The sequence below is a fragment of the Ochlerotatus camptorhynchus genome, unplaced genomic scaffold, assembly GCF_037179485.1.
Source record: "Ochlerotatus camptorhynchus isolate MF236.1 unplaced genomic scaffold, CSIRO-AGI_Acam_v1.1 ptg000330l, whole genome shotgun sequence".
Lineage (NCBI taxonomy): Eukaryota > Metazoa > Arthropoda > Insecta > Diptera > Culicidae > Ochlerotatus > Ochlerotatus camptorhynchus.
The window spans coordinates 14646686-14665439 of record NW_027040818.1 but is presented as its reverse complement, the minus strand read 5'-3'; the positions used below and the strand labels follow the sequence as shown (position 1 = coordinate 14665439).

Here is an 18754-nt window from a genome sequence, read left to right as displayed (position 1 = left end):
GAAAAAGAAATGAATTTTGGATACGTCACACTCCAGTTCGATTCATAACCCCAAGATGTGAACCTGTGAACAAATTGATAGAGATTGATGAAGGTTTAGAGGTCGCGCTAATGATTTGGAATTTGTATGGGAATTACTATGGAATAAAAACTTATGTCGCTTCAACATTTCTCGTGCAACAGGAGAAAAGGGCCTATTTGGCGAATTACCCGACTGCAGTGTGTTGTTTCAGGCGCAAGCTAGTATCATCTTCTGTCTTAACTGTGCTGCGAGCTTAGCGAGAAATTCGTTTATGTAGCCGTGTTAAACCAAAGAGAAAGTCGATGAAGATAATCGATCAACGATGATAGGCCCTTTTCAAATGTTACGAGCGATTTCTTCTTGTTCAAATTTTGACAAAATTTAATATGTTGTTGTTATGGCAATGACCAATGTTGTTACGATCAGTTTTACAGCATATCAAGAAAAACAGAAATGTGACAACATGTAAAGTATGATGAATTGACAGATGAATATGTGCAAGACAACAACGTCAACTTCATCACAACAACAACAGGCTTGTTGATAAGTTTCATGACAACCACATAGTATTATTTTTTTCACAGTTTAGATTATACAACCAAAGTAAGAGCAATGTAAGTGAAAATTAAAATTAATATTTAATTAAAATCATTGGTGCGACCTCTAAACCTTCATCAATCTTTACCATTTTTTTGCACAGGCTCATATTTTGGGGTTATGAATCAGACTATAGGGTGGTCAATCAGAAATTCATCACTTTTTTTTTAAATGAAGCACCCTAATACACCACGTACACCAGTGTACATGTCAAAGCACAACTATGCTGGGAATTTTCCACAGGTGACACGCTTCACTTTACCGCATTTCTCTAGCACCAATTGCATTGCGGTGAGAAACTTCTGGCGGAAAATCAAAAAATCGTACATATTGAACATTATCCACCGCGCGCGACATGCGAAATTCACTGCCTTTCCATTCGAATAATGGAAAATTAAATCTTTCGAATTAAACTTCAACGTATGAAGCAACGATTCTTCGGACTTGAACTTTTTGAAAAGGGATTTCTCCTCAGCTATTCTGTACGTTGCTTCCATTTGAATGGAATCCGCATCCAGTGCTTTTACGAAATTAGCAATTTCGCCAAAGTTCTTAATTTCAGCACTGCTCATTACCATTACTGCAGGAAAATAAAACAATCACTTGATCAAGTAAGCAAACTGTCGATGATGAGAGATACAACTGCTGCTGCTTCTACAGCTGAAAGCGAACAGACTGTTGAAAGTCTTCCCAGAATACCTTTAGAATTTTACCAACAACTCTGAATTCTCTTGGATCTCTGTTCAGTATTCGTTTGGAATTGTGCACAGAATTCATCCCAGGTTTCTTTTGGAGTTTCCCTGAAATTAGCTTCAGAATTCACTTAAAATTCTTCTCACAAATTATTCAAAATACTTGGATGTGGACCTAAAATCTGTGGAGTCAAGCCTCAATTACTCTGTACCGTTTCGCTTGTTTGTTAACAAGTTTATGAAATGCGGTGTCGATATTCAACGATCGCACGCTCAATTTAGTTCCTGCATCTGGTACCAGTGATGCCAGATTTCTTTGAGGTCGATTCTGTAGATGTCATAACTTTGATGATTGAAATGATGAGCAGGGGATGTGAATTTTGGAAGGCGCCATCCGGGTTGAGGAAGGTATTCCGTAGGAATAAACTAACATCCGTAGAATCCCGTAGAAAACACATTAATTGCGTTGATTTTGCCGCAAAATTCTTTCGATTCCGTAGATCTGACAACACTGTCTGCTGGTACCAATGAAACAATCGGGATCAGGGGTGTACTCAGTGTGCTAATTAATTATACTCATCTCTATAATCTTCCTCGCAATCATCGTAGAATCCTCCTCAAAACTCTCCTTAAAATTGTAGTTTTTCTTACAATCGCCTTGAAATATTTCTTACACTAGGGGTTCTAGTCAGTACTCGCTTGGAGTTCTTCCCAGAACTACCTGGGAATTCTTCTAAAATTTCTTCATTGAGGATAGCATAGCAAAAACATGAAATTGCGACTCGACCTTCTCCGTTTTGCATAAAACTGTGCATAGTTGTTTGTTCTGGGCAATTAATCACATTTTTGCTCAAATTTGGCCATTTTGGATATAATAAAAAAAAACTTCAAATGACGTCTGATATTTTTTCATAAATTATAGCAAGAAAGCGTCACTTCGGATCGCAATGACGTCTGAGACAAAGTTGTAGCGAAAAATAAAGAGTATCTGTGAAAAAATGCACTATATATATTTTTTTTTTTAATTATAGAGGAAATGGATGTAATGTTGGCCTAAATGCCCCTAATTTTGGCCCATACATAAATTCAGCAATCGACTAAATTTTCAATAGCGACCAAAAATATCCATTAGTACGCGTTCATCTAGATAAAATTGATAAATAGCAGATTTTTAGCAATGGATTGGGCCCGTAGGTCAACCATTTCAGATCCAGATCTCAATAGATCCATAGCCATTTCCTCTAGTGAGTAAAAATTTCAAAAAAATATTAAATACTTAAATATCTCAAAATGTCCTTGTTTAATTTTCATTTATTTTTTTAATAAAAGTTCTTGAAAATGCAAACTTCTAGAAATCATGGACACATGAAAATTGACAAAAATTGTAGAAACAACTTTTGGTCAAATGTTTAAACGTTTGTTAGAACGATAAATAAAGATAAATTTTGGCTTTAAAAATTAAGTTATTTTTTAACAGAAAATATTTGAATGTTTTAAATATAGTTTACTGTGTAGAATTAAATCAAAAATCGTTGTAACAAAAAGTTCAAAATTTGACCAAAAGTTCTTGTTCTAAGAATTTTGTCAATTTTTATGTGTCAATGTTTGCTTTTCATGTTTTTTTTTTAATTATAAAAATGAAACAATGACATTTTGAGATATTTGAGTATTTAACATATTTTTAAAAATTTACTAAATGAATTTTACCGTGTATATTTTTCCCACAAACATTTTAGCTTTCTCTACAGCTTTGTCTTAGACGTCATTTCAATCAGAAGGGACGTTTTAACACTACAATTGATTGAAAAATGTCAGACACCATTTTGAAAATATGTCAAGATCCTGAATGGTAAAATTTGAGCAAAAATGCGAAGGATTACCGATAACAGACAATCATGCAAAGTTTCATGCAAATCGGAGAAGTTAGTGATTTATCGATTCGTCATTTGGCGTGGAACTGCTCCATTCTACATCTTCTCAAAATCACTATGGAATTTTCATCAAAATTATTTTCATAATTCTTCAATGTGATGGAATGCTAAAAATTAAGTCTTGTGCAAGATTCCTGAAAGTTTTCAATGGTCTCAATCTAATTTTATTTTTTTTTCGGGGCAAAGATTGAGTACATATATGTTTATTTATTTTCTTGAATCACTTTTAACACACTGATATTTAGAATCAGAAATGAAAAGTAAAATTTTAAGTTTTGTCATTTGAAGGGCCACCCTATTTGCAACTTTCATCAAAATAAAGGCCTTATTGTAAGTAAAAACTTTACATAAGACACCATGTTGGTAAACTTGTAATTATTGGTTTATTTCCTCCTAATTGCCATTCTTGAACCACTGTGCAATGCTTTCTGGATGAATTTTAATGCATTACTATAGTGCAATATTGCAGAATAACATATTACAATATACGAAGAATACATTTTTCCATTTAATTTCAATTTTACATGTAGAATCTTGTTGGCAAGTTTTAGTTTTTTTTTAAACTGAGATCCAAGTTATAGTTTTGAAAAAAATCAAAGCTCGATTTCTACCAATTTTCTACAAGCTTCAGAATTTATTTTTTTGTAAATCCAATTGATGTCAAATGACGTAGCAGTCATCAAAATTTCAGCCATTAGAGACTCCTTTGGCCTAATAGTATTCGGTCTTCTGGCGTTTGGTATAATGGCCCATCACAAAAAAATGTTGACTCCTTCTTTTTCAAAACCTGGCTTAACCCTTGCTCGAGAGTATCGAAAAAAAGTTTAAAATTGGTTTAGTGGGTCTACGTAAGCTATTATTTTAGGTACTTGTTGGTCAATTTAGCATAAGATTGAGTAGGGTAGCTGACAGCATCGGCAATACCTTTACCTATTATCGTCAAGTAGTTAAATTATGTCCTTGAGCGCTCATTATTAGCATGAGGGTGCATCATGTTTCAGAGCATCGTTTGACCAACATCGAGCACTCAAGAACTTCATTAACCTCCCTGACGATAATAGGTAAAGTTATTTCTGAAGCCGTCATTTACCCTATGTTATATATGTTGTTCAATGCAATTTGAGAATAGAATTCACTACAAATGCTGTGCAGCAGTTTTCCAAAATAAAAACAATAGCGAATCAATCAATACTTAAGTCAATAATTCCGGCATACCCGACAAAAACGAACGAAATCCTCCCAATCTTTTTGTTCACTCAAAACCCGACAAACACACTCGAATATCCATCGAAAATAAAATGAAACACACAAATACCTACAAACAGTGTTCTGCAAATTGAAGTGCACGAATGTTTTTAGATAGATACAAGCAATAAAAAAAAAATCGATGTAATTTCGCGTGCTTTGCATTGAGACAAAATCCACTGAAGGGGCGTGGCATACCGTGGAATAGTTTTAGACTTTCTTACTAATACCAAGCGAACATACATCCACACTCTCACGAACACGCACAGAAAGAGTCAAGCAAACTTCACACTACTTACTCGCTTAACAACAATTGTTAGCCAAGGTGATTTTCCGTATAGTTTAGTTTAGTTTCATTTACTAAAAAAATCCTTGAGTTTTTCGTCCCCAGTTCAGAATCCATAATCACATCTTAGTTTGACCGATTGTTTAGCGCCTAGCATCGAGTAAACCCAACCCGCTCTATCTCTTTCTTTCTCTTTCATTCGCTCACTTTCTTTCTTTCTTTCTCTGTTTCTGATTGCTGCCACATAAATATCAATATTATGAAAGTGGTGTTTTGTTTTCCTTACAAATTACATTGCATTCTCGGAACGGAAGTTTAATAATTGTTGTTGCTCCTTTATTTTCCGTTTGTTTTTTCTTGATTGGATTAATTTTTTTTCTACGAGAGCATTCCAGTGTCTCCCCATTTATCTCCGTTACATATTTAATCAGAAATGCAAATAACAGAAGTTAATAATCGTGTTAGCTGCAAGCCCCTTCCTTGTTGCCCACTCTCTCTCTCTCTCTCTCTTCTTCTCTTTCTCTGTTTCTTGAAATGATTGATTTTGATTGATTGCGTATAATTTACCCGTTTGTTAAGTCTGTTTATTCCGTAAAGCTAGATTAATTGAATAAGTGTTCCCCCGAAACACGCGCGAGAGATCGATTATCTCATTAACCAACCACTTTCTGGCGTTATCGTTTGCGCTCTCCTTTGATCTTTCTCTCTCTCTCTCCTTGCTCTTTTTTTTTCTTCGTTTTTTCATTGTTCTGTTTCTCTTTCACTTATTCCTATCTTTCTCTCTCTCTCTTCTACGCAAGTTATAACAATAACCACCTATCGAACGAGTATGATGAAGCTTTTCAGATCTTAGAGTATTATTTTCGATTATTGTTTTCTTCAGTTGTTATTTTTTTTTCCGTTGTTTTGTCCTTTCCTTTTCTTTTGTTTTGGACTGATGCGCTGTTGAATATGATGAACATGTGATTTTTGTTGTTACATTTTTATTCGAATCGATGCAGACAGTTTTTTCCTTTTTTTCATTTTGTTTCAAAACTAGTAAAGTACAGTCATATAAAAACAAATATTTAGTATCAGTTGTACACCTTTCTGGATTTGGACATGTCTTGATTATTATTCCTAGTGGAGCAAGTTCTGTTTTCGTAAAATTTGTAATTCAATCTAAACAATGCCAGCGTAAACAAACTTAAAAACTAATTAAATTGAACCTTCCTAAACTAAAAAAAAAACAACATTGACAGTACAGTATTCTACTATTTTTTCTCATTTCTCGCTGATTGATAAAAGTATATATATACAAAAAAAAACTATACCAAAAAAAGAAAGAATAATATTTTTTGTTGCACGTTGTTTTTGAGCGGACCGCTGTTTTTAATGCATGTTTCTTGTTCTGTCCTTTTTGCATGTAGGGATTCGGTTTTGTAACATTCGCTAATAGTAGCGATGCGGAGCGAGCACGCGAACGTCTTCACGGCACTGTGGTTGAGGGACGCAAGATTGAGGTGTGCATGAACAGATTTTTTTAAAACTGAAACCCTACCTTACCTCATCCTTTCTCCTGTTGGTCCTCCTTTTCCTCCGTTCCTTTTATCCTTCAACCATCCACAAAAAACCGAACCGATAGATGTTAGATTCAAAAACAACCACCTTGAATGAAACTCCCTCCAGTGAATCCTTTAAATAAGGCCGTAGTAGGCAGTAAGAGAGCGAACGTACTAATTATTTTGCAGATTGGCTGACTGGCGGACATTGCGTGTATCTCTAGGTGCAACCCGAACTGTGCTCGATCGTTCGCAAAGTACATGCGCATAGTTTAGACATCTAGGTTATTTGGTTGGATGGTTGGCTAGCCGGCTGGCTCGTGAGATAGTGCTTGATCATAAAATATCATGATGGTTGTGATAATTGTTTCATCCTTACAACAGCATATGGCATATTTGATTTGTTTTAACAGGTGATGAATTAGAAACTAACTGAAAGAAAATTTGCTGTACTGGCGAACAAATGGAGAATATGAGAACTATGTATGCAAATCGTATAACTGAAGAAACCGTTGCGATTCGATGGACCGATGGAATCGTTTTTTCGATAAATTGATTAATATTCTGGTTATATTGATTAATATTTTGGTCATTTTGTTGAGGGCAATGATTCACATTTTTTTTTGCCAAAATTCGGCCATTATTTTGGATCTTATAAAATTTTCAAAATGACCGCAATGAATTAAAGAAAAAGTAGCATGTAAACGGCATTTCTGATCGAGCCAGAGAGAAAATTGAAGTGGAAAAAAATGTATATTTATCTGAGAAAAGTTATCAAAAATGTGTTTTACTCATTGTAAAGTCAAAATAAAAAAAATAAATAAATACCAAAATATTTCAAAATTGATATTAAAAACCAAAATATCTCAAATTGGAATATTGAAACCCATGCACACTTGAAAACTGATAAAAATCGTAGATCAAAAACTATTGGACAAATTTTTGAACTTTATTTAAAGTGTCTAAAACATTGTTCTCTGAGTATAAATTACAGATAAAAATATTTTATCGAATCAGTTGAAAAAATTGGATCATAAGTTCACGTTTTACGATTTTTGTAAATTTTAAAGTGTCCATAGTTTTGCACATTCCAAAAAATCGCATTTTTCGTGACCTTATTTAAAAAATATAATCAATCTAGGATATTTTAGATAGGTATTTGGGTTTTTAGCATTTACTTGAAATTACTAAAACATTTTTTTGATATACAGGTTTGTCTCAAACGTTATTTCGACCAGTGCTACATTTTTTTTTTCAATTTCAAGAATGCCGTTTTGAAAATTTTACAGAATCAAAATTGGCCGATTTTCAGCAGAAATGTGAATAATTACCGAAAACCAGGTATACCAAAAGTACCGCCTCATGACAGTATTCCAACGGCTGTCGCTTTCTTTTCCCTACGACAGTGAGGCTGTCATACCACCTGCAACGTTGCCGTATTGTGCAGTACACGACAGCTCGTTCTTATGCATGTATTTTGTTCGTTCGGCTATGATAGCCTCGGAAGGTCATTCGTAACGTTCCTCGTACATACAACAAGCAGTCCGTCAAACAGCCGATTCGTTGCTGCTGTCTTTGAAATGTTGTTCATGTGTCGTGAGACTGCTACTACGCTACCAGTGTGCCGCCGAAGCTCGTTCGGTTGCTATCGCGTTCGTGCTGCCCAGTGCAAAATGTTCATACGATATTTTTTTAAACGCGCGGTCTTGGGCAGATCAGACATCCCTACATTCCGGCGAAAAATATAAGCCTACCCGACACCAACCTGACTTCTACCAAACCCCAACCCGAGTTTGTCCCGACATTGACCCGACATAAACACATAAGTGACCCGACATCGACCCGACATTTGGCTGACGTCGATCATAACTTGACCTTACATTGATCCGACATCGGGCCGACATGTCTGTTCGGGATCATTTTTCTGGGTTTCTTGCATACTCCGCTGCCGTTTATAATGTCTCGTGATCGTGACAGCCTTTTCGTGACAGCCACTTGCGTAAGCTTAGGGATGTCGTCGCTTTGTTAAAACTGTCATGACGACAGAAACATTGAAAACCTGGTCATAAAGAAATTTTATAAATATAGCCCATTCGGATTCACTACGTTCCAAGCACGATGATTTTGGTAAAGCGGGTATAGATGTGACTGTTCTAATACAGCTTTCATTCGTTCGTGCGTGCGCTGTTGCCAATACACTTCGAATTCAGATTTGACCGTACGGTAGCAAGCGGTAGTAAAGCACACAAAGCAACAGTCAATTCACGAGAAGGCTGTACTATTTGGAAGCCTGCCCAAAACAAACAATTACACAAAGCTTCATGCAAATTATTGAAGGTCGAGTTTTTCCGAATCGTCATTTGGCGTGGAACTGCTCCAATGTCAAATTTGAAAGGACTACAATTGTGCAATAGTGTTCGAAGGGAGCCAACCAAATGACTTCAAAATCGTAACTCAGTTTTAACATTGCGTTTTATCTTCATCGGTTTTGACAGCGTAAATATGGCGAAAATGAACCCATGCATGTTTGATGTTGCAATTTCTACTACCATGAAAAATGAAAACTGTGAAAATCTACATCAGAAGAGAGTATTAAGGCTAAATTAAAAAAAAAAAAACATTATCCAAGAAACAATCTTTTAAATTTGCCTTGCTTTTCCTGTAAAAAAAACTTGATAAAAGAAAATCATCCAAGTGGCAGAAAAGAAAGTAAATTTAATTTTTTTAATTTTTTTATTTAAAACTTGAAAAATTTCGTGATTTATGATTTGTGTCCATTTTGAAAATATTAGAAACGTTAGCATTTGTTATAAGCTTTCAAAACAAAATTATTTAAAACCTATTGCAAAGATAACTTTCTTGTGCTATATAGCAGTTCCAGGTCAAATAGCAAAACATATAATTTTTTGACTCGACCTTCTCCGATTTGCATGAAAGTTTGCATAATTGTTTGCTATGGACACATTTGTTCTAAAATTCGGTCATTTTGGCCATTATTTTTTTCTTTCTTCAAAATATCACTTCTGATCGAAATGACAGCTAAGACAATGTTGTAGAAAAAAATTAAGCCTTTCTGCGAAAAATATACTCGATTCAAATATTTTCGTAATTAAGAGTGAAAATTCCTAAAAACTTGACTTAAATATTTCAAAAGTCCTTGTTCAATATTTGTATTTTGTTTTTTTTTAAAGCTCATCAAAAATGCAAAAAATTCGAATATCGAAAACCTTGGACGCTTTAAAATTTACAAAATTCGTAGGACAACAACTTATGTCAAATTTATTAACCTTGTGTTAGTACGCTTTTCTATGTAATTTCTGCACGCCTTTATATGGGGCTCTTCTTATGTGCAGGTATGTAAAAGTTGAAGTATTGAAATTGGGTTGTTAGCGGAATGCTAAATAAAACAGCAAAAAAAGTTATCTTCCATTTAATTCCACTTAATTAATTTTGGTATCCATGACAGATACGTATTTCGACTACAATGTGCAGTCTTCATCAGTGTCATTCCCACTAAAGAACTTATCAAAATCCAACCCCCTTAAGTACTCATGCAAAAGTTTTATGCAAAAGTTGTTGTTGGAAAATCTCTTTTTTTCTATAAGAGTGCGCATCCTGTAACGTATGTATGACTTCTAGATACACTCTCGATCATAAGTTTAAGGACACCCCCAAAAAAAAATTTGTTTGTTTTGTTCATATCTCTGTCATGTTACGTCCAATTTTTGTTCTCTTTAGATCATTTGAAAGGTATTGAATGGAACTTTCCTCGTAGGCAAATTGTTCAATATAATTTTCAAATTTTGTGTGCTTAAAGTTCACCCAAAGTTACAATATTTTTCAAAATTTACTCTGAAGAATCGTGACTGATTTTCTCAGAATTGGTTGGCCAAATTTTGAAATAAAAGTAGCAGTAGAACACTTATGCTATACCATTCATACCATTCGTTCAATTTTCGATCTCCAAAGGTTATTTTTTGGAGATCGAAAATTGAACGTAAAATGAGAGATCATTGAACAAAACATATTTGCATGGTTTTTGGGGTGTCCTTAAACTTATGATCGGTAGTGTAATTAAAATGTGTTTCTAAAAAAAAAACTGTTATTATTTACAATAATGAGGTTTTTAAGAAAAATAAACACGTATTTTTTAAATGTTTTGGATGGACATTTAATTTTTCTAAAATTATTGACAAATTGTCTTCAATTCACTCGTTGATCATAACGTTGAAGGATTTATAATTTTGTTAATTTTTTAAATAAAAAAGTTAAACAATTGTCAGCCCTATTCAAATGGTAGTCTAGATTATATATCTCTGGAAAACAATTATGCAAAGTTCCTGAAGTATGTCAAGCCTTCGGTCCCACAAATTTTTGATAGATTTTTAGGGGAAAGATTTGTTTCAGTGTGGCCAATATATTTTTTTTATTAGGCATACTTTTTTTCCTATCAATACACACTGGGCCAGGAACGCAATCTAGCGGATCAAAATTAATAACTCTGAAACGAAGAATTCCAAGACTTGGTGTCTTCGGCAAAGTTTCTCTTCATAATAAAGACCATCTATTGACATAAACAAATAGTTCAAAATACTTCCGCAAAGATGGTGCCACAATCTAACTTCTTTCTCTGACGTTTTGGAGACTTCATGTCTCCGGAAAAGTTGTTTATCTTGACAAAATAAACAACTCTTTTGAAGACATAAAATTTCCACAGCCTACTGGTTCCGAGTTTTAGGGAGTTAAAGGAAAAAATGGCAAAAATATGGTTTTTTCCTTCTGTTTCGGTTTTTTTTAACTTACAACCATATAATGTTATATTTTTCTCTTATGCAAATGCATTAAATATAGAACTTTTGTGAAGGAACATACTGGTTTAAGCTTCAAATTTGAAAGATAGGGTTAACTACCCCATTTCCAGCCTATTAAGTACAACCCGCATATAGTCTTTCATAATCAAGCGCAGTTTAGCACCAAACGGAATGTTATTATTACTGATGGTTTCCAAATTTATTTACCTTTATTAAGATTTGATAAAGAGAAACAAATCGTTGAGATATTGTCAAAAGTCTAACACTAACACTTCTTGACGCCAAACTCGGCCTACGGATTCAAAATTCGGCTTAACGCATTGAAACGCCATTGGAACGACAATGAATTCACTTCGGCCTATCGGATAATAATAAAAATTGATTCGGTCGGAGCGCTTCTTTTGTTTTTGGGAGTTATGGGTGCAAACGTTCATATGACGCGTTCTCATTGACTTCATTCGGTAGCTTATTATCTAAAGTATCGTACCAAACGCATAATTGACTTGTTAACTCTGAAATCATGGATTTATTTGAAGTTTTCTGCTCGATAGGCCCAAAATGGGCGATTAGGCCGAAGTAGTTCTCTACCCTATTGTTGAAAAAACGAAATAAAATAGAAATTTTTGAACTTTAATACCTCCCAAAGCGCAAAAATCGCCACCTGACATTTTCAGCAAAAATTGAGCAATTCTCGACAAACAAAATATCAAAATTGGAGAGAGGTATATTTTGGTATTTTTGAGATTTCTTTTCATTTTAGTGGAACATGTTATTTTCTATAACTTTTTTAATGCATTTTAATTTAATGGCATTTTGAAAACTTAACGTCTTAGGCAAAGACATCGAAACAGAAGGAAAAAAAAAACATATTTAAGCCATTTGTTTTTCTTTAACTCCCTAAAGCCAATACTTGGAACCAGTAGGCTGTGGAAATTTTACGTCTTCAAAAGAGTTGTTTATTTTGTCAAGATCAACAACTTTGCCGGAGACATCAAGTCTCCAAAACGTCAGAGAAAGGAGTTAGATTATGGTGCCATCCTTGCGGAAGAATTTTGAACTATGTCAATAAACAACTGAAACTTTTCCGAAGACATCAAGTTGCGAAAATACTACGTTTCGGAGTTAATAATTTTGCTCCGCTAGATTACCTGCCTGGCCCAGTGTGCAATGTGCCCATTTTGCATTGTGTGGACAACTTGAAGGTAGTTGGAATATCTGTTTAGAAACAATTTAATTTTTTTTTAATGAAGTTTTTAAGCGACAACGGTTATTATTTTTTCAGTGTAGGAATGACATTTTTTCATTTGGTTTTAGACAATTGTCTACATTTCAGTCTTTGATCAAATTTGTGTAGGTTATGTTGAATTTTGTTAGTAAAAAATAACACATTTCAGTTCTTTCCAATAGAGTCCGGTCATTAGGGCGAGGTCACATGACCGAATAGATTCCAGCTTACCCAGACTTGAATAAATTTTGACGAATTTCCTATTCCTTACACAGTTACAGTGATGGCATAATCATATGCAAATTGATATTTTTCCGCTCTGCAATATCAAGATTTTACAAGCTCCTTTCTGAGACTATTCAAAATGTGTAAAGTTGAAGCTGAGAGTTGAATCGACGCAATCATGATTCCGTTGCACCTCGTTTCCTTAGAAAGCGAAGGTGTAATAATGCTATCTCTTTTTTTTTCTGTTTACCGATGACAGACACGAAGCGACTGCTGCCAGTCGTTATGAAAGTTTCGGTTGCGTTCGGGTGTTAAGCCAAAATCATGAAACTCAATCTCACCACGCTGACATGGCCTAAAGTCGCCAAAATGGATTGAAAAGTAAACGCAAAAGTGACCATATAATCGCCAAAAATAGATTTAAAAACATAAAACGGCCAATAAAGCTCCACTTGTAGGGCTAATAGGTGAGACCATCTTCATATATGGTTTGGAATCATCAAAATATTTAAGGCTGAACCGTTGAATTCCGGTTTCCGTTTGATTTATTTAAAAAGCAACTCCAGGCCTAAAACCAAACAAAACAAGTTTTTCTGGCTAGGTCTCTCCCATATTTGAAAGCTTATTAGGAATGCTTCAAATTGTCAACGTTGCAGATCTTTTGCCAAAGTATCGAAACTCAAATGTGCACAACAAATTTTATTATTTTTTCAAAGAAAACGATTCCAAATCCATTTCATGTCACCAAACTCCACTCAAGGTTTTTCAAAAACTACTCCTTCATGTTGTTGAAAAAAGAAGCGCTAAGTTTGTTTCGTTTTAGGGGTAAGAGGCCGCCATGTATCCATGAAATGTTTGGGACTGAGAATTGGTATCCTCGCTCTGCCCATCTAATTTGATTCATCCGAGTGCCCTGATGGTTTTGTAGCCCAAGTGGCGGTATTCACCATTTGAAGCAGCAGTACTTAACTTGATTCAACCGAAGATGTACTTGTCAGATTTCACATAAAAGAAGATTCCATGTCAAATGATGAATCCGAAAAAACTCGACCTTCTCCGCTTTGTTAGAAACAATGCATAATTTTGTTTGTTTGTTGGCAATTCACATATGTGCTAAAATTCGGCCATTTGACTCTTGTATTTTCAAAATGGCGTCTTTGGCATTTTTTTAAATATTGTAGCACGTAAACGTCACTTTGGGAAAAATGGACACGGTATTTTTTAAAGTGTTAAAAACTCATTTATCTCAAAATGTTCTTGTTAAATTTTGGAAATTTGATGTTTAAATCTCATGAAAAATTAAAACTTTTGGGATCAGTTTCATACAAATCGGAGAAGGTCGTGTAAATTGTTTTTGTTTGTTTCGCTATTTGGCCTGGAACTGCTCTATATGATTTTTTTTTTTTTTTTAATACTTTATTATAGAGATTTTTAGCCATAGGCTAGTTCATCTCTTCTGCTCTATATGAGAAATATTCGAGAAAACTTTACACAACCAAACACAGGTTTCACTAGTCATTCCATTCCCCAATTGTTCAAAGAATACCAACATTAAACATCAAAGCCTGCATACCAAAAATCGGTACCTTTCCTACATCAATGAATTCCTTTCTTCGACCTGTGCCGGTGGTGGTGGTCTCTTTCCGAGAAACACAAACTTTAAGTGCTCCGCTGCCGGGTACTGACTGACACTTTATTAGAAAACTCCATCACAGGCCCAGGGAGCACAAGCAGAGGTGCTTCTCATTTATTTTCATTCCCGGCAGCATAATTCAAATATTTTCCGCCGAGTCAAATTAAGGATGAACCATTCATTAAATGAGCGGGACACTGCACCCGTCCCGACCTGGTCCCGGGGGTGATCCCTCATTGTTTCTCCCCTGTGGCCGTGAGTGCAGATTTCGTATTTTAGCAAGACAACACAAGTGAGACCCGAGTTAAAAGGTTCATTGAATGACTGTAGAATTTATTGTAACAGCAAGCTTGATGCTTTTTGTTTATAAATTTTACTGGATTTTCCAAAGTTCATCAAGTTAACTGCAGATTGTTTGGTAAATTTTCTGAAATTTTCCATTAGGCAGACTCGTAATCTTTTATTACTTCTTACGATAATAACGACAATGGAGGAAGCAGTGAACCGCGTGGTGTAAATCCTCTAAAGAGGATGAGAAATGTATTTGTCGTGACAAAGTGCTACTGTTATGTGTCCTTAATCACTTCTTTCGCTGCTCGCTCGTAATGTTGTTCTGCCGAAAGGAGGTGATAAATTTTCGCGCACGACTCTCTTGGACAGTGAAAATTATGGTCGCATTCACACGTTCTCGTTGCCAACCAGCCAGCCAGCCAGCCAGCCAGCCAATCAGCCAACAAAGCAGTGCTTAAATATCACCTTTCTCCTAATAACAGCAAAATAATTAGTCTTCTCTTGTGTCCTGCTGATCCTTATTTATAGCCCGGATTTTCCCACCCCCGATTTCCCCCGATTCCGACTTTTCCCCATCTCTCTATAGTATCTTATACATATCAAACCGATAAAACCGAAAAGTCATGCAGTGTTGCCAGTTTCTATTGTAATATTATCACACTATATAATACTACTCTGATTTTTGACTCTGGTTTCCGTGTCCGCTTCGATTGTGCCACTTGATTGAGAGCAAGCGCAACCGGCATCGAAAACCGATCAAAATCAGTATGACATTTACAGCTAGAGATTATTTACTTTAGTACGTAAGAGCCTCTTGATTAATACCTTTCTCCTCCTAGTAGCCCCAAGCTGGTGCCAACTGCTGAAGGCCGGATTGCGACCCGATTGAACACGCCGTGTTTGCTTGAAAGAAGAGCAGTTCCCCGGAACTGCTATAGGTGGCGCCAGGTTGGTGCTCTCGTTTGTCTGCGCCTTTCTATACATATATTGTCTATATATACATACATATTCTTACGATGATTTGAGGTTGATCCTAATGATATTATTCGGAATGGTTGAAAAAAAGCACGCCGTCGTTTCGATCTGAGTATATTTTCGAGTTATGCAAAGTCGATATGAATAATTGTTTGCGTGATGATCGGAAAAAAATGGTTCGTTCCATGAAACTTGTATTGCCATATATTTTCCGGAAATTTTATTTGGAGTGACTTTTTTTTTATTTAACGCGTTCCGTTTGAGCGCATTACCCTGACAACCAGCAGTCACATATCATTGTACGGATAAAGTCTCAAATCGGCACAATTCGGTTGGTTTAAAGTCGTATTACAGTTTGTACATACTCAATATACGTGCATTCTGGTTGACTGGGTAAGATTTTTCTACCATTGTTGTTCATTTTTAAGTTAAAGTATTGATCTGTACGGTTTGTTTGTGAACGATACGGAAGTAGTGTCCCTCCATCCCTCCCCATTTTTCAGATAAATAGACAAAAATTAAAAATCCCCATTTTCCTCAGACTCTTTTCAACCAGTATAGTTTAGCGTGTATTTTGTCTTTTTTACATAAAACCTCAATTTTATAAACCTAGATCATGAAAGCGCATATGTCGAAAATTATCCGGTTTATTTTGATTTGATTTTTTAGTGTGATGCAAGTTGCTACCTTCGTTTGTCAGCGGAACCCGGACTGGCCTCTCCGTTATGGTTTTCCATATGTTAAGTTCTTTTCCTTTTTTTTTGTTGTGATTGAGTTTGACGTTCGATCCGTTAACCTTCAACCTTTGTTCTGTATTTGTATTTGTATAAATAACGAAATGCGGCGATTCGAAGCCTGAAGATAAACCAGCGCATTTGTTGTGTCCTGTTTGTAAACGAATACAAAGTCACATTTGAGTAACTTAGCTTAGATAGTGCGAGTAGCTTTTCCTAATCATCACAAACACTCTCAATCGACAGAACGGACACACTTTGTGGGAAAGTAGCCTATCCAGGGAAACACGCTTTTGTTTTTGTGTTCCTATTTTTCTATTAATCCTTGCAAGCGTACACACTTCAGAGCGGCTTTTCATTTTCACAACAACTACTACTACTGTCTTTCTTAAGTCTATTAGTTTGCTATTGTTTTTTTTTAGATAATTGTACATTTGCTTCCATTGTTGATGCGTTTGTCCTAGGATTGAGGTGGTTTTAGTTTTAGTTTAACATCAAGTTTCAAGGACTACTCTAAATATTGAAATGACGCATCAAAGTTTGTTACAAATCGCATTTTTTACTATCGAGGCTGACTGCGTGAATAGAAAGTAATTTTCTGAAAAATACTTGCTTGGTGACCCTAATGAAGATATTTAATGGTGGCCGAAACGTTGGAAGTTTGAATTTCTTAAATTAGTTGTAATCTTCTTGAATACGCTTCAAGGGTGTAGTCGATGAATGGGATTTCTCAAAGTTCTAGTTGAATTTTATTAGATTATAGAATAATAGCGACTAAATTATTGCAGAAGCAATTGTCTTCGGCTGAACATCTCGCTAATAAATCAAATCTAACTTAACCGCAGTTAAGTACAGACTGGAATTATCTTTGAACCTACAACTGGAAGCTGGGTTTTTCACAGAATCCTTATGTGGAATTCTCCAGGATTGCTGGCAGGATTTTTTAAGAATCCCAGACGGGATTGTCTTGCAATTCCATGTGAAAACATATTTGACTCTCAGAAGTGATCCTCTCATAACCGAGGTGTGACTGTCTTGGAATCCTAGACTAGATTTGGATGTTCTCGAATGGAGATTCTATCCTAGGCGAGATTCTTAATTGGGATTTTATCAATATCTCAGCTGGGATTCTCTCAGAATCTCAAAAGAAAGTCTATCAATATACCAGAAGAGATTTTCTTAGAACTTAGGGAAAATTCGTTCAGAATCTCAGAATCTGATTTTAACAGTATCTTTAATGGGATTTAATCAGACACACAGGACAGAAATTCTAACGATTCCAGGAGAATAGCGAGATTCTTTAAGAATCCCTAGTGAACTTCTGTAAGAATTCCAGGTGGGATTGTATCAATATCTGAGCTGGAAATCGCTCAAAATACCAAGAGAGTGTCTATCAAACCCCGGAAGAGATTTTCTTAGAATTTAGGGGAAATTCGGTCAGAATCCCAGGAGAGATTTTATCAGAACCCCAGGAGAGATGTGTGTAGAATCCCAGGTGCTTAGAATTCTATGAGAGATTCTTCCAGAATCACAGGTGGGATTCTTTCATAATCCCAGGTGAAATACTCAAAATCTCAGGTGCGATTCTCTCAGAAGGATTTTATCGGATTACCAGGAGAGATGTTTGTAGAGTCCCAGGTGCTCAGAAATCTATTAGGGATACTTTCTTAATCCCAGGTGTGATTCTTTAAAAACCCCAGGTAGAATTCTCTCATAATCTAAGGGGTGATTTTCTCAGAATCTCAGGTGTGATTCTCTCAGAATCCCAGGTGTGATTATCTCAGAAACCCAGAAATTATTCTCTCAGAATCAAAGGAAGGATTCTTTCAGAATCCCAGGAGGGAATCTCTCAGAATTCCTGGTGGGATTTTTATCAGAACACCCAGTGGGGTTTTCTCAGAATCCCAGGAGAAATTCTTCCAGAACCACAGGTCAGGTGGGATTCTCTTAGGAGGATTTTAACAGACAGCCTAGAATGAATAACTCCCGATTCCAGGAGGGATTCTCAGAATTTCAGATGAGATTTTCTTTCAAAATATTAGGAAGTATTTTCTCAAAATTCCAGAAGAGATTCTCTTAGAGCCTCATGCGAAATTCTTTAAGAATACCTGTTGGAATCCTTTCAGAATCTCAGATGGAATTCGCATAGAATGGGGATTCTTTTAGACTCACTTGTGGGATCCCCTTAGAACCATAGGTGAGATTTTCTATGAGCCCCATGATAGATTTTCTCAGAATCTCAGGGTAGAATTTCGTAGAATTGTAGAGGAGATTCTCCTAGAATCTGAGGTGGGATTATCTCTGAATCTCAAGTGAGATTCTCCTAGAAGTAAGGTGGGATTCTCCTAGAATCTCAGGTGGGCTTCTTCTGGAATCTCAGATGGGATTCTCTCAAAACCCAAGGGTGGATTCTCTCAGAATCCCGGGTGGAATTTTCTCAGAACCCCAGAAGACGTTTTCTCAGAATCCCTGGAAATATTCTCAGAGAATCCCAAGAGAGATTCTCTCAAAATCTCAGGAAATAATCTCTCAGAATTCCTAGAGAGA

The 18754-nt window shown here is 35.7% G+C and overlaps 1 protein-coding gene across 14 annotated transcripts in view; it reads left to right on the top strand.

Moving 5' to 3' along the window:
- LOC135708360 (RNA binding protein fox-1 homolog 1-like) overlaps positions 1 to 18754 on the top strand; it is a 953484-nt gene that overhangs the window by 669941 nt on the left and 264789 nt on the right. For 12 of the 14 annotated variants that reach the window (XR_010518292.1, XR_010518293.1, XM_065230426.1 and 9 more), the window contains one exon: positions 6182 to 6274. The exons of the other annotated variants lie outside the window; for them this stretch is intronic. Coding sequence is in view for 10 of the 12 variants with exons in the window: in XM_065230426.1 (XP_065086498.1) it covers positions 6182 to 6274 (93 nt within the window). In the remaining 2 variants the exon portion in view is untranslated. The remainder of the gene's footprint in view (positions 1 to 6181; positions 6275 to 18754) is intronic. 14 annotated transcript variants of the gene reach the window in all.